At 37.7% G+C, this 23,312-nt stretch overlaps 1 protein-coding gene across 2 annotated transcripts in view; it reads right to left on the reverse strand.

Annotated features, from left to right (window-relative positions):
• Positions 1–3,295: 3,295 nt before the first annotated feature.
• LOC127618720 (glutathione hydrolase 7-like) overlaps positions 3,296–23,312 on the reverse strand; it is a 30,233-nt gene continuing 10,216 nt past the window's right edge. The window contains exons 9-16 of one of the 2 annotated variants that reach the window (XM_052091330.1): positions 22,332–22,419; positions 19,648–19,775; positions 18,450–18,538; positions 14,243–14,395; positions 14,036–14,153; positions 11,391–11,528; positions 11,143–11,242; positions 3,296–7,052 (exon numbers count right to left, since the gene is read on the reverse strand). In XM_052091330.1, coding sequence (XP_051947290.1) covers positions 6,883–7,052; positions 11,143–11,242; positions 11,391–11,528; positions 14,036–14,153; positions 14,243–14,395; positions 18,450–18,538; positions 19,648–19,775; positions 22,332–22,419 — 984 coding nt within the window. In that variant the 3' untranslated portion in view covers positions 3,296–6,882. The remainder of the gene's footprint in view (positions 7,053–11,142; positions 11,243–11,390; positions 11,529–14,035; positions 14,154–14,242; positions 14,396–18,449; positions 18,539–19,647; positions 19,776–22,331; positions 22,420–23,312) is intronic. The other variant, XM_052091329.1, reaches the window with a different exon arrangement.

The following is a 23,312-nucleotide window of genomic DNA, read 5'->3' on the forward strand; positions in this document are numbered from 1 at the left end:
TTAAATATAGTTCACAAAACAAAGCATTCTGAACAACCATTGCTGCCTATTTCAACTACGTCAGAGCGTCCACGAGCGTCCTTGAGCGTCGAAGGCAGGGCAGCCAGAGCGAATTTTGACGCTCTCGCCGCTTCTGGTGTGAACGTACAGTAAAGGTGCGCACACACTGCCAGCGACATCGCGCGCGACAGCGACTCAATACCATTCATTTTCAATGCGAACACTGCGACTAGAGAGAAAGGATCACGTGAGCTCTCCCGTCTTCTCTCCTATTGGCTGTCGCTTCCGTTAGTCGCTCCAAAGTTGAACTTTTCTCAACTTTGTCGCGTCGCTGGACACGCCCACATCTAGCGCCAACGGTCGCGACAGCTCGTGTCGCCGGAAGTCGCAGTGCTCGCATTGAAAATGAATGGTATTGAGTCCCTGTCGCGCGCGATGTCGCTGGCAGTGTGTACACACCTTTCAACTTTGGAGCGACTAAGGAGAGAAGACGGGAGAGCTCACGTGATCCTTTCTCTCTCTCTCTCAGCTCCTGCAGTAACGGAAAGGTGGATGAAAGGCTAATTCTTGCTGTTAGAAATTTTCCAGTGCTCTATGATATGTCTCTTCCCACGTACAAGGACAAGCTGCGTACACACTGCCAGCGACTTTATCGCTGCAGGTCGCCAGTGGCTGGCGGTGAAGTCGCTAGTGGGTGTTCCCACTACTGGTTGCCTAGTAACGTTTATAAATGACATTCACGGATGTCTTTCCATTGCCGTTGACAGCGAATCTCTTTTCTTGCCACTAAAAACAAACATTTTGGAGGGAAAAGACTAAATATAAATGGAATCAGTACATAAAATGCTTTATATCAAAGATGAATGAGAAACAAGGCGTGCTGTTTGCCATAGCGGCTGTTTATCTGCGGCTGAAAATGCAAATGCCGGTCTGTCTGGGTCCATAAAATCCCGCGATCTCAGATACACCTTTCCACACAGTATTTTTCTTAAAAATGTCCTTGAACGTGGGAAGAGACATATCATAGAGCACTGGAACATTTCTAACAGCAAGAATTAGCCTTTCATCCATCTTTCCGTTACTGCAGGAGCTGAGAGAGAAGGATCACGTGAGCTCTCCCGTCGTCTCTCCTATTGGCTGTCGCTTCCGTTAGTCGCTCCAAAGTTGAACTTTTCTCAACTTTGTCGCGTCGCTGGACACGCCCACATCTAGCGCCAACGGTCGCGACAGCTCGTGTCGCCGGAAGTCGCTGTGCTCGCATTGAAAATGAATGGTATTGAGTTGCTGTCGCGCGCGATGTCGCTGGCAGTGTGTACGCACCTTAAGTCATTCATTTTCTATGACAGCCAGCGTCTCCCGGCGGCGAGAAGCGGCGCGGCGAGTCTTGAGCGGTGTGGGCGTCAGAGGAAAGTTCAAGTGCAGCCAACATTATGGTAATGAGCTTTGAAGCGGATGAGATTAGATGGATGACAGTTTAAACTGTTAACTCTCTTTGGTCAGTTTCATCTCCATAAATGTAAAATCACTGATTCTAAGCCCAATTTTAGGCTGTTCTGTATCGATCTAAAATTATTCTATGACTCTCTTTGTTTATCATTTATCAAGAAATGATTTCCTGAAGGTGACAATTATTATTTTATTTATTTTTATTATATTATTTTTTTTTTTTAGTGTTCATTTATTGTGTTTAATTTCTGTGGCTTTTTATGTTTGTGAAATTTTTATTTATTTATTTATTTTTTTTGTAGACTATCTCTGTTTACTGAATCTTGTTTAAAAATGTATTTTATTGTCTTGCTCTACCTAGAGTTTTCTTTTTTCTTTTTTTTTAAGTGTTTTTTGTGTGTGATTTATGTAACACTTAAGCATTAAGTTTTCTCTGTTGTACACTTTATTTATAGCGCAAACATTTAGGTGTAAATATATTTATTAGTCGTTAACCACATCGAAACCGTAAAAGGCTAGTAAGTCTTTTGGTCCGTTCCGCTCCGCTCTAGCTATGGAGCCAGATATGCCAAAACAATTTGAATTTGAATTGTGTAAATTTTAATTATAGACTTTTGAATTTGAATTATAAGTATGATTTTGCAAAATGAAATATTTACGTTGCCATTCTGACCATGAAGTATGGTTAGCACGTTAGCACATTCTTTGCACATGAGACATTTGTCTAAACGGTCTCTGGTATTTGTTTTAGTATAAAGTATCTAAAAAAAAAAATGAAAAGTGATTAGTGTGCGTAAGAGTAAGCATCACATAGGCTATAACTCAATAATGAATGTAATTCTGCTTGATTCTGTGATCTGAATCCACATCAAATCCAAGTCGGATGTTATTTCAAACACTTGTTGGTGTTTGTAAGTGCGTTTTGAGCTCAAGACATGAACATTACGAATGATCATTCAGATGTGTGTGATTTAGCAGACGTGATTACATTATACGATTAATATAATGCAAATTGTAGGCTTATTGTAAGGCATTTAATGGCTAATTTACACACCGAACTCCAACAAACGTTACAAAAACAGGATGACTGTCATTCTCACACGTGCACATCCCTATTGATGTTTAGTCATTATGCCATTTATTTTTTGTTTAACTGTCAGAATCATTTTAAATGGAACATTTCACGTGTTCTTGTCATAAATCTTCAAAGCTGCAAAATAAGTTTAAACAAGCAGCATAAAAAGGTTTGATTTTGGGTAATGTTGATTATTGTTAATAATGACAATGTAAAAATTTATAAGCCTTTTTACTGTATTCATAATTTTATTCATCATTATGGTCATCATTATGAAAGCATTTCAACGCCATTAATTCGCGCGCGTTATTGATGCTCGCATGCGCGAAAAAGGAAGAACTGAATATTGAAATACAGTGACCAAATTAAGCACCGACTTAGTGACAAACTAACTAGTAGTTACAAAGACCTTAGTGTGAACTTTATGTCCTAACTTATGTGAGAAATTACGCACAGCTGGTGCAACCCTATTCAGGCGTCGGCACGCAAGTCAGAATTGAGGTAGGCGATGAAAACATGATGAAACTAAGGTACGTTTCTAAATAATACAGATGCTTTTATTTTGACTCAAACATTATTGGCTCCAGTAGATGGACATCAGAAAATTCTTTAGACGAAGCAGGGACAGGAAACAGAAAGGACAGATGAGTTTGAGGGAGGTATAGACTAGATAAACAAATGACATCCTCGGCCGTCAGAGCCAGGTTTCAGACATCAGATGAAAAAGCATCAAGTCTCAGGAAAACCTCTGTCAAGTCTATGGAATTGCAGAGAAAATAAACACATTGTTGTGTTCTGTAGTATTGTCTTTGATTATGATAACATTGAATCAATCTTTTGGATATGAAATTAATTATTTAATTTGCTAGCACTAGTTTAGGACACTACATAAACAGTTGTCAGGGACTATGGCTGCTGTGTGCTAATTACCTAGCGACTATAAAGACTTTAGTTTGGCTTGTTTCGAGTTGTTGTTGCAAGTAAACTTAATGAGTTTCAAACATCAGTTTAAACTTACACCAATTATGTTAGCTAGCTAGTTATTAATTTATAGAAATGACACTTCTGCATTCATAAAATTAGAGATAGCTCAGCTAGTTTGCAAGCTAGCAACCAAACTCAGCTAGTTTATCTACCAACTCTACCTAGCGACCAACTCTCTGCTCATTCTGAGACCTTTTTGTCTAAATCTGTTTCATCTGAGGCTGTTTTGCCTGATGTTGGATAATGCAATTCCATTGACTTACTTGACAGAGGTTTTCCTGATATGTAATGTGTAATATAGAAGAATGCAAATGTGCAAGTAAATTTTCTCCGGTTTTGTTATTTGCATAGTGTATGCATTTTATGCCGTAAAACATGTTAAAAATTTTCATATACAGTATGTTGAAGATACTTAAATATTTTCATAAAGATTAATATCTCTACATGTTTACATTTCCCAGTACTTGTTGCAGTGTAGGAATAGTGGGTTAAGCAAGGGAAGTTTGTATAGTGCACTGTGTTGCAAGCTTCTTGCACGCAGCAGGCTTTCAAGAAGAAAAAATAAGCGATATGAGAAATGGGGGGCCCGTGCCCCATTAGAGCTTTATGTTTAGCAACTCCCCTGACTTGAGCTCATATGTAATTAGAAGACATATCCACTTCTCCTTTGTTTATTGTTCATGACATAAACTAGTTAGTTTAAAATACAAGATGTTGATTTGACTGCATGGTACACTAATTGGAAATAATGAAAACTACATTTATTCTTGTTTGCAGAAACTGAAATTTACAACACTGATGCTGATACAGTGCAATATCAAGCAACAGCGTTCAACTAGCATAAAACACAAAATTCCCGTTAACAGGAAGCAGTAACATCACTTTAAATATTTAACTGACTGTCAATTAGAAGAAAAGCATGTGCATAACATACTATCAAATCATTCAGCTCACTGTTGCCACGTGAAAGTATCCAGAAGACATGAAACAAAATTACATCTGGAAAGTATGCCATTTTACATTACATTAGCAAAATTACATCAGCAATTCAAAATATGAAACAATATCTGTACTGGAGCAAATAACAATACCATTCATTTAAATAGATGTGAAGATGTAAGACGTGTAATTATAAGTATATCCATCTTATTTTATTAATATTTTACACCTGACATTGATGTTTGTACATTTGCTCAGCTACTTTTCATTTAAACATTTCCTTAATGCTAGAAGTATTCATTTGCTCATAAGATTATGATGACCATTTTCATAACATAATAGCCAAACCCTCAAAAACATATATTTATAAAGGGGGGAGGGGATTACCCTTGTTGTCACTGCAGAATCAGTAATAATCACACATGGCTTTAATGGTAGCTTCACCTTCATTCAACATTATTGCAACATTTACCCTTATTTGTAAAAGTAAGTCCTCACATTTAAGATATGAATCCTTAGTACCCTGGAATGAGCAATATGCTACCCTACACAATCCTCCAGGTATCAGTAATTATGGAAGTAAAAAGACATACTAAAACATACACTTCAAATTAAAAGTTTGTACACATTTGACTGAATTTATGTTTTGCATGCTTAAAGATTATTCCAGGTTAAATACAAGTGCATAATGTTGGTTACCACAAATAAATAATAAAAAAAAAAAAAGCAAAAATAGTGGTTACATTAAGGTACTTACAATGGGACCAGTCCATAAACACTAAAATACACACTGTTTCCAAAATATAGCCACACAATATAAGCATTATACCTTTCCATGGTGTTAAGTGTGATATACGTGTGGCTATACTTTTGAAACAGTGCATAGTAATGTTACAGACTGGCCCCATTCACTTCCATTGTGCTTTACTATAACTGCAATTTTTGCTTTTTTAAATAAACAAGGGACGAGATAATGATTGAAAAATTTGTATGCCACAAATGCCGTCAATTGTGCTTAACTTGTTTTGAACCCAGAACATTCTTTTGATGACATTTTAATCTTAAAGGCTTACACTTAAATGCTTGAAATTATATTAGGAATTTCTTTACAAAACCACTTTCTTTTCTTTTGAGTAGCATTTGTTGCTAGATAATGATGGAAAAGTAGCCAATAAGTGCTCAGCATGCATGTGAACTTTTTAAAAGCATCTCAGGTAGCGTCTCATGAAGTTGCTTGGGAGAATGACCAGTGTGCAAAGCTGTGATCTAGACAAAAGTGTTGATAATTGGAAAAAGCTCAAAAATAATATTTGTTTAACATTTTTTGGTCACTACATACAGTAATTCCCATGTACTTCTATATGTCATCTCTGCATCTATTGGTTTATGCAGAATTGTTCACAAGGTGTCCCTCAAGGTTCTGTCTTAGGTCCTCTTCTCTTCTCCATCTATCTGCATTTAATTCATATAATTTGTCATAATGGTCATTGTTATCACAGTTACATTGATTTATCTAGGCACCCACTCAACAGAATCCATACAACAGAATCCATCAACAGAATACATACAACAGTATGTATCATTGATATTAATGAGTGGATGAACTCCAATTGTCTAATAAATAAACCCTACCAATGCATAAATATTGATGGACCTCAAACTCTAAATTCCAATTACTCTGATTTCTTCATCGATATTTTTGAAACATGCTAAGACTGTCCATAACATAGGTGTTACAACTGACCCCTCCCCCCTTACATGTCATGAATCATGCCCTTCTCTTTCTGATATTATTTTTTAATTAATACTTCTGCCTGTTGCTTGTCTTATTGTGCACAATTAATTTGCTCTTGTTTTCTTTTCCCCCCTATGTTTGATTTCTGCTTTGACTCATTTATTTTAAATTGTCCTTAATCTTTGGAAAGCTGCTATATAAATACAAATATTATAATTATTTTTTGTGTTATTTCATAGTTGTGGAAAATACTAACGATGTATAGGTATGTTTTGACTTTAGACTGGTAGTGTACACGTAGAAGCAGTTAACAAATGCTCAAATTATGTAAAAATTGGACTTGCCATTTTCTGTCCTGTGTGTTCACATATCATAAGCCTGTGTGCCATTGTGGTTTTCATATTCTTTAGCTAAATAATGAAAAACATACTGATATCATATAGCCTTTTACAAGCAGTCACAATTGTGTGCGTGCATGCCAACTGTGTTTGAAGCAGGGATAGAGGGTGCATCATTTCCATCTAGCAAACATGGACCCAACATATCCAACATCTTTAGTTGTTTTTCAACACTTCATTCTTCCCTTACTGCTCTCTGCTTATATTAAAACCTCTTAACTCCCCTGTTTATTGCACAAACAGTATCTAAGACAGACCCACAGCGGTCTACACACAGCACAGAGCGGGGAAAGTCACGTTGAAATCTAGGGCATGGACATGGACAGTGCAGATGCATCAGTGCTTCTTGGGTCCTTCACACCTATGATCAGGTCATTGGTTCTCCTCGTTCCTTCAACCAGTGAGATGATGTCCACCTTCTGCACCTTGTGGCCCTTCAGTAAGAGAAACTCCATATCCGCGTCAAGAAACTTAGCTGGAAAGATAAAAGAGAGAATTAAAAAAGGTCCCCTATACAAAATTCACACATCCAAACTCTCATGCTCACCATAGAACAAAAAAGCACATTGGCGGTGTTTCTCTAAACGGTTATTAAGAAAGTCGCATATGACACTTTCCACAAAAAGGGTACATAACAGGGCTTGAAAAGTGCGTTGATTTATTTTACTGAAAACTATCAAAGAAAGGAGGTGCTTAACCATCAGAAAATGTTGTTTATTCATCTCAGGAGGTCAAACTAAATATTATATGAATTGCCTTACGGTCTACTTATTTATAAGAAATTTACAGTTTTTGCAACCCTGTTACCAACAATTGAATACATTTTAAACCTCCCTTTTGTGCGATTTTATTATTTTTTCTAGCAATAAAAATCAATTAATATAAAATAAAATATAAAAATAAACAAATATATTGAAGGGTGAGGGTCAAAATCCCTTGTCTCTTCAGATATATCAATATATATATATATATATATATATATATATCCTTTTATATCAATATCTATCTGTATTCTGTTGCTTAACTTCTTTAATAAAGTGATGAATTAACTATATGCATGATCACATAATCAATTCTATTTTCTTATGCATAACTGAAATATACTTTGTATCATATGTGTGTTGAATGCTAACTAGTCTCTTTTAGGAACATTCCAGAGTCTTTCTCTCTGTCCTGCACGTAGGCTGAAGGTCTTTTGGGGATAAGCTTATCTGTGATGCTCTCCAGCCTCTCAGGGGAGGGGGCAGGGAGAATGCGTTAAACATAGGTTCCAGATGTATTCTGTGTTTGATTGTTACCTTTCCATGACTAATTATATGGTTTAAAGTCCTATGTAATAATACCTGAATAGTAGAAGTGTGATTTTCTATTATTATTTCTTTAGGGAATAAATGTATGTTATTTCTACCCCTCTCCTCTGCCCGAGGAGTGAATATTTTATCTCTCTGTTTTGGTTTAAATGGCCTGATAACGTTGTGCTCTGGCTCTCTTGTGCCCAGAGAAGAACTGTCGTTCGTCAGTGTTTTGTGTGTGCGTTTGACCTTCTACCCAGGTTTTGAACCCAGGGATGCACACCAGGCCGACTCGAAGACGCCCCGCGACCATCTGCGAGGTCACTTCAGATGTAAATCTCGGGCTCGGACGACAAGTGCGCTGATTAATGTTGATAGGCCGCATAGCTGTCTATATGTTGTGACTTTATGGTCTTTTAGCCAATCAGGAGTAAAATAATGGAATGTACGTCCTTGCAAATGGTATCATTGATGTAAGATTTTGTGTAAGGTACGAGTTGGCTTTCGATCTCCTCGTGAGACTTTGCCGCTGGCTCTACCAATTTCACTGCAGACTATACTTCAGTAAATTTTTGATTCTTTAATTGAACTTCTTGACTCCTGGTCTTCTTTCTCCATATCTGGTCCGGGTCATAACTGTTATACCCCTAACAATATATATATATATATATATACATACACACTGTATATACACTGATCAGCCTCAACATTAAAACCACCTGTCTAATATTGTGTAGGTCCCCCTCATGCCGCCAAAATGGCACCAACCCGCATCACAGAATAACATTCAGACATGATATTCTTCTCACCACAATTGGACAGAGCGGTTATATGAGTTACTGTAGACTTTGTCAGTTCAAACCAGTCTGACCATTCTCTGATCTCTCTCATCAACAAGACATTTCCATCAGCAGAACTGTCGCTCACTGGATGTTTTTTGTTTTTGGCACCATTCTGAGTAAATTCTAGAGACTGTTGTGTGTGAAAATCCCAGGAGATCATCAGTTACACAAATACTCAAACCAGTTTATCTGACACCAACAATCATCCATGCGATTATCTAATCAGCCAATCGAGTGGCTGCAGTGCATAAAATCATGCAGATACGGGTCAGGAGCTTCAGTTAATGTTCACATCAGCAATGAGAATGGGGAAAAATGTGATCTCAGTGATTTGGAACGTGGCATGATTGTAGGTGCCAGATGGGCTGTGGTAACCACATCCCCCACATCCACATGTGCCCCCCCCCCCCAAATTTCTGTGTTGGCAGGTTCTCTACAGTACAGTATGTTGGTGAATCATGTTGCTGCTGAGAAGTACATTTAAACTTGCATCTTAGCAATTTAAAGATATGTTTTTGCTGAAGAGAGCCACACACAGGTAATCCCATATGTAATCTCTCTTAGTTTCTCTCACGCGCACACACACACACACACACACACACCAATGCTGAAAATAAGCGCATCCTTCGTTTCTAGTACTAAATGTACATTTATCAATGTCAACTACAAATATGTGTACATATATATATATATATATATATATATATATATATACACTCATCAAAAGGATTATTAGGAACACCTGTTCAATTTCTCATTAATGCAATTATCTAATCAACCAATCACATGGCAGTTGCTTCAATGCATTTAGGGGTGTGGTCCTCGTCAAGACAATCTCCTGAACTCCAAACTGAATGTCAGAATGGGAAAGAAAGGTGATTTAAGCAATTTTGAGCGTGGCATGGTTGTTGGTGCCAGACTGGCCGGTCTGAGTATTTCACAATCTGCTCAGTTACTGGGATTTTCACGCACAACCATTTCTAGGGTTTACAAAGAATGGTGTGAAAAGGGAAAAACATCCAGTATGCGGCAGTCCTGTGGGTGAAAATGCCTTGTTGATGCTAGAGGTCAGAGGAGAATGGGCCGACTGATTCAAGCTGATAGAAGAGCAACTTTGCCTGAAATAACCACTCGTTACAGCCGAGGTATGCAGCAAAGCATTTGTGAAGCCACAACACGCACAACCTTAAGGCGGATGGGCTACAACAGCAGAAGACCCCACCGGGTACCACTCATCTCCACTACAAATAGGAAAAAGAGGCTACAATTTGCAAGAGCTCACCAAAATTGGACAGTTGAAGACTGGAAAAATGTTGCCTGGTCTGATGAGTCTCGATTTCTCTTGAGACATTCAGATGGTAGAGTCAGAATTTGGCGTAAACAGAATGAGAACATGGATCCATCATGCCTTGTTACCACTGTGCAGGCTGGTGGTGGTGGTGTAATGGTGTGGGGGATGTTTTCTTGGCACACATTAGGCCCCTTAGTGCCAATTGGGCATCGTTTAAATGCCACGGCCTACCTGAGCATTGTTTCTGATCATGTCCATCCCTTTATGGCCACCATGTACCCATCCTCTGATGGCTACTTCCAGCAGGATAATGCACCATGTCACAAAGCTCGAATCATTTCAAATTGGTTTCTTGAACATGACAATGAGTTCACTGTACTAAAATGGCCCCCACAGTCACCAGATCTCAACCCAATAGAGCATCTTTGGGATGTGGTGGAACGGGATCTTCGTGCCCTGGATGTGCATCCCACAAATCTCCATCAACTGCAAGATGCTATCCTATCAATATGGGCCAACATTTCTAAAGAATGCTTTCAGCACCTTGTTGAATCAATGCCACGTAGAATTAAGGCAGTTCTGAAGGCAAAAGGGGGTCAAACACAGTATTAGTATGGTGTTCCTAATAATCCTTTAGGTGAGTGTATATCGTCTGAAGTGATATGATGGCGTGGGTGAGAAACAGATCAACATTTAAGTCATTTTTTACTATAAATCTCCACTTTCTTCACATATGAACAAAACAGGCTCCACATGAAAGTGGAGATTTACAGTAAAAAACATTTCTCACCCACTCTTAATCACTTCTGAAGATATGGATTTAAACACTGGAGTCATATGGATTACTTTTATGTTTCCTTTATGTGCTTTTTGGACCTTCTGGTAATTTCTGGTAATCTTTCACTTGCATTGTATGGACCTACAGAGCTGAAATATTCTTCTAAAAATCTTGTTTGTGTTCTGCAGAAGAAAGAAAGTCAAACACATCTGGGATGGTATGAGGGGGAGTAAATGATGAGAGAATTTTCATTTTTGGGTAAACTATTCCTTTATAAAAAGAATAGGCAGTAAAATATTCAGTTACACAATCAATTTAACTACAGCAAGGAAAGGAGCTACAGTAAACTGTGGATAACTTACAGTCCACCAGGAGAGTGTTATTTTGGATGAGAGGATGCAGTCTGCCATACGAAACACTGTCACTCATATTTTTGCGTGATGATAGAACATTAATCAAAACCTGAAAAAACAAACCAAAACATAAAGTCACTAATAAAATGTCAAGTTCACAGATAGTTTGATCAAAATCCATAATGAGAATATTTTTTTGTTTAAAATGTTAGAAAATGTCACATTAGGAGGATATTGCTACAATAATGACGCTTCACCTGAGTGATGCCACTAATTGCCCGGTCACCATTAGAGGATCCCAGAGCGATGTAGGTCCCACACAGGCCTATAGACGGCCTCAATGCGATTGGCGACAGGAAGGAGGCGGGCCTTTTCCTGGGTTCAATGCTGTTATGCTGATAAAAACACAAAACATGTTACTAACACTAAACACTGTAATGTGTTTTTTGCAGTATTTTTCCCATTTTCTTGTCCATAGAGATTGAATAAAATCCTACAAATAAGAGTTGTAAGCCATTAATCAAACTAAACAATTCTGAAGTGAATCACAACATTACAGACACAGGCGCTAATCTCACTGGTGCTCGAGATATTCCCCAATAATTTTCTCCATAGCCATTTAACATTTTTTAAATAAAATATTTCTCAGCCTTGACCCAAACCAGAAAGCTCTATTATTAATTATCAACATTAAAACATTTGATTTGAAGCAAATCATTTTCAAAAATCGAAAAAAGCGATTGATAACTGGGAACTTCTCTGATTGGTGGATCTCACTTGGATTGTGTTTCCAGCGGGAGATCTGGACCCAGAGGGATTTTACGAGACACAACTGCAGAATGAACTCTTTAGTAATTAATTCATGTTGTAACGTTGTAATTGAGCAGGCTGAGCATGCACAATATAATAAGGGTCATAAGTCATAAGGGCACCCACCGGCAGAAACATAAGTCGACCCCTGTGGCTGCAGATCGCTTTGTTTGGACAGATTCTCAGATTGTGTAGTCATTCACCACAATTTCTGATATTAAACAATGTTTTAAAAATTAAGTTCAAATAACTTAATAAAAAATTGGGAAATATTGGGATTTTTACTTTTTGTGCAGAACTTAAAATGTTTTAACGTGATGCAATAATTAGTGAGGTGTAACACAGATAATATGTGATCCATATATATATATTAATTAGGAAAACCTTATAAAATCACTTTGGTTAGTGATGTATTATTAAAATGTGTTTTCAAGGGTTACAAAGGGTTAATATTGATTAATCTTAGCAAATAAGATTGACATACTATTTGGCCAATCGGTAATCAGCTGACGGCAAATAGCTCCACACCATTGGTCCGGTGTCTCGGGGAGCGGGAAAAAAAATATTTTTTTTTCCGGGGGTGTGTACTGAAAAGTGAGGCACCTGTACTGCTGCAGAGGACGAAAACGAATGAAACCTTTGTGAAACTAGATATATTGCGGATAAGAAAACACTATATTGAGATGTAATTTAGTATTACAAAAGTTGTATGTAACTGTCGGAAAAAATATAGTGTTATTCAATTTTTATAAGCCGTGGTCAGTGGTTTTGATCTTCGTGGGAGTTTCTACAAGTGTGATCAGTGCTGTTGGAAAAAAAGCAAGGTAGTTAATTTGAGAAGTGTTTCAGTTAATTTATTTAATATTATTGTACAAGCTAAATCGTTAAATTGATTGTGCACTGGAAGAGAAAGCACTATATCTGTATTCGGTATTATATCTTTTGGTTTTAGCGAACGCATGGTTTTACTGGGCGCCGCCATTTGGTGTGTGTGTGTGTCCAGCCGCTTTGGTGAAATCGGTGAGAATGTTCATTTCAATCTAGGAATATATATATTTTTTTTTGTTATGAATCTTGAGATAAGTTCATTGTGTATATATATATATATATATGTGTATATGCTGAAATGTTAGAATATACAAAAATAACTATTCATAATATTCTATATTATTGAATTGTGAAATTTATGTAAATTACATTTTACATGATGTAGTTTGCAGTCATAACAGACAGTACCCAGTAAGTTGAACATTTGTAAACTAAATATTTCTCTGACCCTGTTGGTTGACAGGTCAGGTTTTTTTGTTTTGTTTGTTTGTTTCTTTTGGTTCTTTTCCCATTGTATGGATGGAATGCTGGTGAAATTGATGGCGAGCCGCTTACCCTGAAAAATAGTTGGAGACGTCCCTTTCTTCAGGATTTTTGGACCCGTCCTGTTATTACTACACTCTACGGTGTGGTAGGCCTCACTGCAAGAAACCCCCTCACTCATCTTCATGTTTACATTTCCCCCCACACATACACAAACACTACGGATATCTGAACTCTTGATTTAGTTTGGACAAGGACTTTTACTCACTGAGGATCTGAGTTGAGTGGTAGGAGCCATTCCTACGGTTTGAGGGTAATTTGTATTTGTTTTGAACTTTGATGTGGTACCATTGTAACTGGATTTGAATTAGCTTGAATGTGGTAATGTTAATAGACATTCAAGTTTAAAGGTGAACTTGATAGATTGATAATAGAACTAATTGAGGAAGTGACATAATCAATGTCATAACTTGACTGTGATATAAATAACATTGTCATTCAATTATTATTTTCTTTTCATTGTTTGTATTCAACTAAACCAATTGTGTGTATATATTTTTTTTATTTTGTTTTTGTTCTAATACAAAAGCCGGTATTTTGCAACATTCAATTCTGGTCTTGTGAGTTTCATTTTAAACATTTCCCTTTGCTCCAGTAGTCAAACCAATTGTGTCAACTGACCCAAATACCTATTTATTATTCATTAATAAGTTCCTATAGGTGTTACAGAAGTGTGTATCTGTAATGTTTGGTGCTGGTATCAAGTATGTACTGGGCATACCGGATTGAATGGTGCTGAGCCGGGAGCTTTATTTGGCCAAGAGAAGTCCAGAATCTGACTGTTCAAGAGAATCCCGGAGGGCGTCACAATACCACTTCCAAAGGGCCGATTCAGTGAGCTGGGGAAATGTAAATACATTTCAGTAATTCATAAATACAAATTTCACTAATCAGTTACACTTTATTACAGTTGTATAACGTTACCCACCTCATAACAGATACAATCAAGTCATCAGTGCCCATGATCATGATCTGGCTGGCAACGGTGCCCTCCTGCAGCTCATAGGACGACGTGTAGTGTTCAGCAGCATACGCGAGTGAATCATTGATCATTTGACGGAACACACCAGCCTGTGTTTTACTGACAAAACAAATGCAAAACATATTAGCAACAATTCAATTCCTGACTTAAAGGGATAAATAACCCTCCAAAAAAAATTAAAAAATAAAATAAAATCACAATTTTCTCCCTCATGTTGCACTAAACCCAAATGACTTTCTTTCATGTATCACAATAGGTGTATTTCTGCACTGATGGATGGCTACAGTGGCCCACTTCCCCCTTTCCTGTTCTGAGCTGAGGTGCCCCTCTGGAGAATGTTAATTAATTAAAATATATAATTTTGCAGACACTTTTTGTCCACAGTGTCAAAGTGAATTATATCTAATGAATAGTACAACACTGTCTGCTTGATTTTTGTTTTATTGTTGGTTTACGTAAACATGTGTGAGTGCGGATGTGACACCGTGCGAGGTTTGGACGTGTGATCGGCGAGCTCTGTGCACTTTGCTAGTTTTTAACACTATTAAATGACATAAACTGGTTACATTCGATACACTCTGTGACAGGGTGGAAGGCGGGCCGGGTCGTGATAATACACACCCGGTCACTTATCAGGCTAATCAAGCCTCAGAGAGGGATAAAGTCCGACTGCGGATGGTGGTGCGAGAGAGAGAGATAGTTTACGGGCAGCTGACCGTCATGTGTGTGTTTATGTCTTTTGTTTAAGTCAATATGTCAATGAATTCAAAATCCTTGGGCTCTGGAGACATTAAAAAGACACTTATGTGATTGATTCAAGGAATGAAGAAACTCTTACATCAATGGAAGGTCGCTTTTGCTCTGATGTTCCCGGCCAAATTGAGAATAGATGCAAAGAATGGCCGTAAAACATTCACATGCCCACAGCAAGCAATGTCCTTCATAAAGTCAATGGAGTGGGTAAGTCTTTAGTGGTATTCACGTTGCAGCAGAGTGGACCGGCTCACTGAACATTCACTTGACTGTTGCGAAAACGGAGTGCCTTTATTGCTTCTTTTTGTGCTGGTTCTGACCTAGCTGCTAGAGTTTGTTTTGTGGATGAAGCTGCATGCTCTTTGTGCTTATGCCTCATATTGGCTGGAGTTTCACCGGACATGAGCAATCCGATGGCAAAGTTGTCGTGGGGGCCCTTGTAGGTGTACATGGACTGTTTGAGTTAAGAGGGATGGACACCATTTGGCGCTGTTATGCACAGGATTAATGGGCACGTTTTTCTGTTTGTTTGGTTCTGGAGGAAGTTCAGGGTTTGATTGTTGCATTATGTTGGAATGTGGTCTTTATAATTTTGTTTTTATAACAAACAATTTTTACTCATATGTCAAAATGTCAAATGTTAATATGAGTGGATTGTCTCTCTCCACATGGAATGTGAATGGGCACCCCATAAAATGAAGGTTATTTTTTTCTTAAACATTAATAATATGATATAGTGTTTCTTCAAGAAATGCATCTTTCCTTGCAGGAAGCTGAAAAATTTGGGAAGATGGGTTGGACATGTTTTTCTTTAGTGCTGGCGCAAGTAAGAGTAGGGGAGTCATTACACTGATAAGTAAACATCTACAATTCAAATGTCTCAAACAAATTAACGATAAATTAGGAAGAGTCATTATTGTTTTAGCAGAAATTCAGGGGCAAAGTCAGATTTTGGCTAATATTTATGCACCTAATGTTGATGATCAGGGTTTTTTTTATAGATCTTGAAGGGATGTTGCAAGCCACTGGCACCCCTCATGATATAATATTGGGAGGTGACTTTAATCTTTTAATGGACTCAGTCCTTGATCATAGCAAAGCAATGGTGGCCCCCTAGGGCCACATTGACTAGTCACAGGATGTGTAAAAATCTTGGTCTTGCAGATATTTGGAGACTTTTGAACCCATCTGGTAGGGACTATAAATGTTTTTCATCAGTCCATAAGATTTAATCTAGAATCGATTTTTTAAATATCCATGTCCCTCATTTAATCTGTTGTTGATAGCTCAATTGGAAAAAGTTTAGTCTCAGATCATGTCCTGGTGTGTTTAGAGGCGTTGCCACACATTCCCGAACAATGTGGGCAGTGTGGCAGGGTGCATTATTCTGCTGAAGGAGGCCACTGCCATCTGGGAATACCATTAGCATGAAGGGGTGTACCTGGTCTGCAATGATGTTTAGGTAGTTGGTACAAGGCAAATTGACGTCCACATTAATGGCCGGACCCAGGGTTTCTCAGCAGAACATTGCCCAGGGCAACACACTCCCTCCACCGTCTTGTCGTCTTCCCACAGAACCATCACTTCCCCAGATAACCGGTGCACATGGCATCGTCCACATGATGTAAAAGAAAACAGGACTCATCGGACCAGGCGAACGTCTTCCACTGCACCAAGGTCCAGGTCCGACACTCGTGTGCCCATTGTAGGCGCTTTTGATGGTGGGCAGGGGTAATCATGGGCACACCGCTGAACAGGAGCACCCCACAAGCCTTGCCATTTCAGAGATGCTCTGAGCGAGTCATCTGGCCATAACAATTTGGCCCTGGTCAAAGTCGCTCAGGTCTTTACTCCTGCCCATTTCTCATGCATTCTACACATTGAATACGAGAACTGATTGTTTGCTAATCTAATCTACCCAGACCTTGACATGTAGCCTTGTTAGGAGGAACATTATTCACTTCACCTGTGAGTGGTCATAATTTTTGGCACATCAGTGTATAAATGTGAAGATGGAGATAACAATTAAGCAACCTGGGAATTGAACTGTATAATGTGAAATAATACCAGGTCTGCAAATCAGGCATCGCATTATTGCCTATTGTACATGTTCAAATTGTGTGTTGCACCAGCAATCAAGCAGGTGAATCATGATGAAAATATATAGGAAATATATATAGAAAACAATTATTCTGCTTATACCACGGTTTCCACATCTTAATACATCGTTCAGGGTTTTATCTCAAGACATTTTCTGTTTTTTGCCCCAAAAACGCTTGTGAGTGGAACTACTTTCTTCTGCCACGGATTCAGCATCTTGCTCTGATACAGCTCAAGCCTTCGTTGCTTAGTTTGAAAATGTCAATTAAGCACTAGCAACGGAAGATGCGCTGCTTTTCGGCATTGGAGTAACAAGGTAGTGTGTGTGTGTGTGCGTGCAAGCAAAAGAGAGGGGGAGGGGTAGTGCGGTGCTTTCCATTATAGCTACGTGAGGCTGTTTAGGGCGAAATACACTGTAAAATAAAAAGTTTCACATATTAAAAGTTATTTTGGATAATAGAAACTGTTGTATTGATCAAGTTGCGGGGGGTGCGGCTCTATTTGTTGGTCATGAAACCAGTCTCAGTGTGTGTGTGTGTGTGTGTGTGTGTGTGTGTGTGTGAGAGCGTGTATTTATCACTTTGTGGGGACCAAATGTCCCCATAAGGATAGTAAAACCCGAAACGTTTGACCTTGTGGGGACATTTTGTCGGTCCCCATGAGGAAAACAGCTTATAAATCATACTAAATTATGTTTTTGAAAATGTAAAAATGCAGAAAGTTTTCTGTGAGGGTTAGGTTTAAGGGTAGGGTTAGGTTTAGGGGATAGAATATAAAGTTTGTACAGTATAAATGTCTATGGAAAGTCCCCATAAAACATGGAAACACTACGTGTGTGTGTGTGTGTGTGTGTGTGTGCACGTGCGTATGTATGTGTGAGGGGATGTGCGGGGGAGACGAGGGAGCTTTTCAACCAAAATTGAAATACATTTAGGATATTATACACATTGTTTGACATTCTTAACCATTTCACTTTACATAACAATTAGTAAAAAGTCTAATTCTTCCGTTCAAGATGAGACACAACCACAAGCCTCAATGTCCCTTGTGGAGAGGATTTTAGTGACTTACTGTAAAAGGACATAAAACTAAATAAGACAGAAATGGGAATCTTTGAATGGAACATTAGTTTCAGTATATCAGCAAAGAGAACAGGAGTAGCATTAAGCCTAATTATTAACAATATGAAATATTAAAGGGGTGAACAAGAAATGTGTTGATTGTAATTATTGTTGGTACAAAGGTTTTCATTTAAGTTTTCACAAATTTTTCAGAGAGTAATTTGTTAGTTTGTGATCACCTGAGCATTTGATCCAGCACTTCAGAGACGGATGAGTTGAACATGGGGTCTCCCAATCCACTTGCCTGAGACAATGCGATTTTCAGAGACTACATGTTGAAATAAAAAAAGACAAATTAATCAATGTTCTATGATGTGAGAAAGAAATAGATTTGCTTGTATGTATATGTGTGTGTGCGTATTTTTAACAGAAAATCACTGAAAAAATGCTCCCATTAAAACTGTTAAACTGGTTAACCACGAATAGGGAAAAATTATATTTCCTTAACGAGATGATACATTTAATACTACGGTAAAATATATATAAAAAATAGAACAATGATTTACCTTATAGTTAACGATGTAAAAGTAAATGATTTTTTAACAAGACAATACATGTACTTTTAAGGTAAACTAGTGTTAAAATCAAGGTAAAAAACTATAATTGGCCATTGCCAGAAGTCCCTGCTTGACCCAACACATTTGATTACATTTTGTTTTTTTTATATTTATTTTCTTCTTATTTCTGATATCAGTTATGTAGATTGGGGTGTTTTATGTTACAGTACAGTTACAGTTTTATACAGTAATACAGTTACATTAAATAATTTAATGATATATACGATAGTGAACTGTAAAATATACAGGTGCCAAAACGAAACCTGTAATGCCTGAAACATGGTCAGTGTATATTTAACGGTACATTTCTGGCAACCACAGCTACCTATGTTTTACCGTAAATGTCAAATATATTTTTTTTACAGTGTATTCTACTAAAATTTAGCAAATAGTAACAATAAACAATGAGTAGATGGGTCCACTCTTTTGGTAGTGAACATTATATACTGTATGCTTCAATTTGCACACTGTTTGAAGCAGAGCATTGGGCAAGATGTGGAATAACAAGCTTTTTCAAAACAAAACAAAAATGCTGAAAATAAAATTGGTCTTTTTTTATTTGATTCATTGATTATCAAAAAATGTGTTAGATGCAGTCCTAAATAAAACCAGCATTTACATGGCAAGCTGTTAAAAGTTTATCAATCTGTCTAATAAAAGCAGGGGACACAGTAGTGAGTCCAGAATACATGATCCTGGCCAAAGAGCAAGCAAAAAATACTTATTACTAAGCAGAAATACACGACTATTGTGATTTTATGAGAGGCTATAAATCAAACAGCAGCTGCTGTGAGTTGTACTGGTTAAAGCTCAGCAGTACCTCAGCTATCCAGTGGTAAAGTATGTTCCGTGGCAGCTGGTTTGTGATGTTAAACCCTTCCAGGATGTTCAGAGTGGAGAGGAGGGCGGCTCCCGCGTGAGGTGGAGGAGCGGCAAACACCTGGTGACCTACAAATGAAACATGGAGACAAAGCACTGGTGAACCTTTCAATTAAAATACTGCAGATTGAGTCGGCTGCTGATCTTTCCAGAAAAGGCAAAGTCCGAAGTTTTTCAAGACAGGAAACAGTGTTGTGTTAACCCCTGCAAATGTAGCTCAGTCTTAATGTAGCTGTAGGTGTACAATGGTGCACTAAGTCTTAAATAACTAGACCCGTGAGAACTAAATAGAACTAAATTAGGGGCGGGTTTATCTGAAATAGATTATTCCACAATAATAAACCAGTGTGAAAAAATTATTTAAATAATGTCATAGCATCTGGTTCTGAACAGACTGTTCACTCAATTAATTCTGTGACAGTAGAATGAAATCGGTCTCTGCTTACTGAAATTGTAATTACTGCCCCCAGTGGCCGAAGTTGGAAGTGTTGTTGATGTTAAATGTCCATAAAGTGCCGGTAAAAGCGGGCTGTATATTTGGTTGTAAAAGAAATGCAACAGAAATGCACATTTTATTAACTGTACACCCTAACCCAAACCCCAACCCTAAACCTAGCCATCAGTGCCACTCATATGAACTCACCCTTCATCTACTCCAATAACAAACCATTTTTTTATTTTCTCGTCAATAAAATGACTAAAGAGTTTATTGATTTTGTCAATGATAATGAAGACGAGATGAAAAAGACACATCATGACGATAGTCAAAGGGCTTGATATTCATGACCACGCTAGGCAAAGTACTACATGCAACAACCGTGCGCTAGTCGTCTAATACTTTTATTTTTAGTGAGAACGCTAATTCGAAGCACAATTTTTGTAGCAGCGTAAAGTGTGTGAGAAAGTGTTTGCGCTACTCTAGACGTATGCACGCAAACCGTGGGTCTATTTTATGTTAATGAAGTGTTGCAAAGCATAGTTTGCTATTGTCCTGAGAAATAGATCACTGTGCTAAGATGTTTGAGAACACGTCTTTTTTCAGCGCAAAGTCTAAACCCAGTTTCTGCATTTAAAGTTTGAGGATTTCACCAGCAGGTGGTAATAAAGTTAAAACTCTGAAAATACAGTGGAACATCCCTTTATCTTCCTGACAGGCACTGTTAATACTTGCTTTTGCATGTCAGTAGATCAATAATAATAATTATTATTATAATAATAATAATAATAATAATGTTTATTTCGTATAGCAGCTTTCAGCTCAAGGTTTCTGTACAGAAATTAAGCATAAAACATTGATAAAAGGAGCATGCCACTGTTAAAGAAATATACATCACATTGAAGAAGGACGTAGTTATTGTGCAACAGAACGTAAGACACAAATGGTTCATATTTCTATTCTTCTAATGCACTGCATACAGCCCATTTACACTACCAAATTCTAATGAATAGGCTGTCTACTTTTACATCAGTGTTGCAACACATGAAATGGAATATATGTGCACAAATGGCACAATAACTGGAGAAGAACGTTCAAATAAAATTTTCAGCAATTTTGCCAAACCCACTTGTGCCTAGTCTTAGCGCATGCTTGGCTGTGAAGTTTTAGTATCTTCGTGCATATCCTCTGACTTTGCATGTATGATGTATTGCTAAACGTGAGGAATTCACAAGAGTAACTTCTACTAAAGCAGCTAATACTTCAGGATATTCATTAAATACTATTATTTCAGGAGCTCAGAATTTCAGGTCAGTTATCTCATGTTGTTTAATCCCACATATTAAACATGTTAATCTTTAGTAGTTTACTATGCTCATGTTTACAAATGACGAGTTTTGTCTGTTACCGTTTCATACATGTTTTAGTCATTTTTACACATTATTAAAATGTTATATTTGTCAACTACAATTATATGCTACTTTATTCAAAGTAAAATTTACAAACATATTATGAATATGACATTATGAAATACTGACTATGGACATTGTCAAAAGACAAAAATTATGGCTAAAACAAAAAAAAATATGTGCAATTGAACAGCTTTGGAAACTGATGTAGAGCTGTTGCTCATGAATTGTTAATAAGAATAATAATTATGTGCTCTGGATGCAGGCTAAAACAACTGAAGTTCTTACTTCCAGTTTAGATGTATTAGTTTTTAGAACTTTATCACACTTCTGCATTTGTGAAGCAGAAGCTAAATGGTAGTTTAAAAAAGCTTCTGCAAAAACTGGATTAGACGACTAGCGCAAAAGCTTTTTTACACTACCATTTTCGAGTGGTGGTGGCGTAGTGGTCTAAAGCACATAACTGGTAATCAGAAGGTCGCTGGTTCGATCCCCACAGCCACCACCATTGTGTCCTTGAGCAAGACACTTAACTCCAGGTTGCTCCGGGGGGATTGTCCCTGTAATAAGTGCACTGTAAGTCGCTTTGGATAAAAGCGTCTGTCAAATGCATAAATGTAAATGTAAATTTAGCTTCAGCTTAACGAAAGCAGAAGTGTGATAAAGTTCTAAAAACTAATACATCTAAACTGGAAGAACGGCAAAAATTTTGCAGGTTTTGCCTCAGCTCAAACATTTCAAAGATTTACAGGCTCTTTAAGAGTTAAAATGGGTATTTACCCTGGTAAAGACTCTGAAGTGGCTTTTGTAGAACAGTAGAATAGTTTTTGAAATCCTCTTCTGTAAGCACGCCACCTTTCGCTTGAACCTGTTACAAGATAATAATGCAATTTCTAATGTTTGTTATGAGTTACTGGAAACACAAAGGAAACATCTTCATGTAGCTGATCAGCACTGAGATTGTCCAGATGTAGTAGCAGAGGAAATCAGGAAAATTGGATGAGAAAATGGTTGTAGCGGTGTGTGGGCACCCGGAATTGTATGACACAACGTCAATGTATCTGGGACATCCACAGCAGATACAGAGCAGCAATCGTTGTGATATCGGCCATGGTTGATGTCGGAAAGATACGTTGTCGTAGACAACTGTCCTTTTCCGGAAGAGAAGGGGGGAATACTCACGGGATCGGTTACTCGCGTGAATGCGAGTTTACACACAAATTTAATCCAGCGGTCAAACTTGCGCGAGTAATGCCAGGCAAATTTTTTTTCGCATTGTATGTGATTAGACATTACCATTAGATGCACTATTAGACATCTGCCGCTGAATGCTAGCAAAAAAGTTGTCTGCATGCCTAAAACGCAAGTAAATCTTTACATTTAATAAAAGAGCCACAGTGGCTTCAACATCCATTTTCATTTTTATTTTGCGCCATTACACCAGAAGTGACGATTTTATTCTCTTAGGCCACGTCTACATTAATCAGGAAACATATGTTTGCAAAGCATTGCTCGTCCACACTGAAACGTATGAAAATGCTTAAATACCCTTACTGTGCATATGAAAATACATTTCCATTCCATGTACAGTCTGAAAAGCAATTGTCCTCGTGTTCCGTCGCTGGACAGCAATTCAGAGTAAACTTCACCTTTAGAAGAATGCAATGTGAATGCAATTTGCACAAAGTGACCGTTATCTTTAACCATGCCATCAAAGTGAATAGCAGGCACAACAATTCCACTTCAACCATAGATATACAT

This window comes from Xyrauchen texanus, chromosome 25, assembly GCF_025860055.1.
Source record: "Xyrauchen texanus isolate HMW12.3.18 chromosome 25, RBS_HiC_50CHRs, whole genome shotgun sequence".
Classification (NCBI taxonomy): domain Eukaryota; kingdom Metazoa; phylum Chordata; class Actinopteri; order Cypriniformes; family Catostomidae; genus Xyrauchen; species Xyrauchen texanus.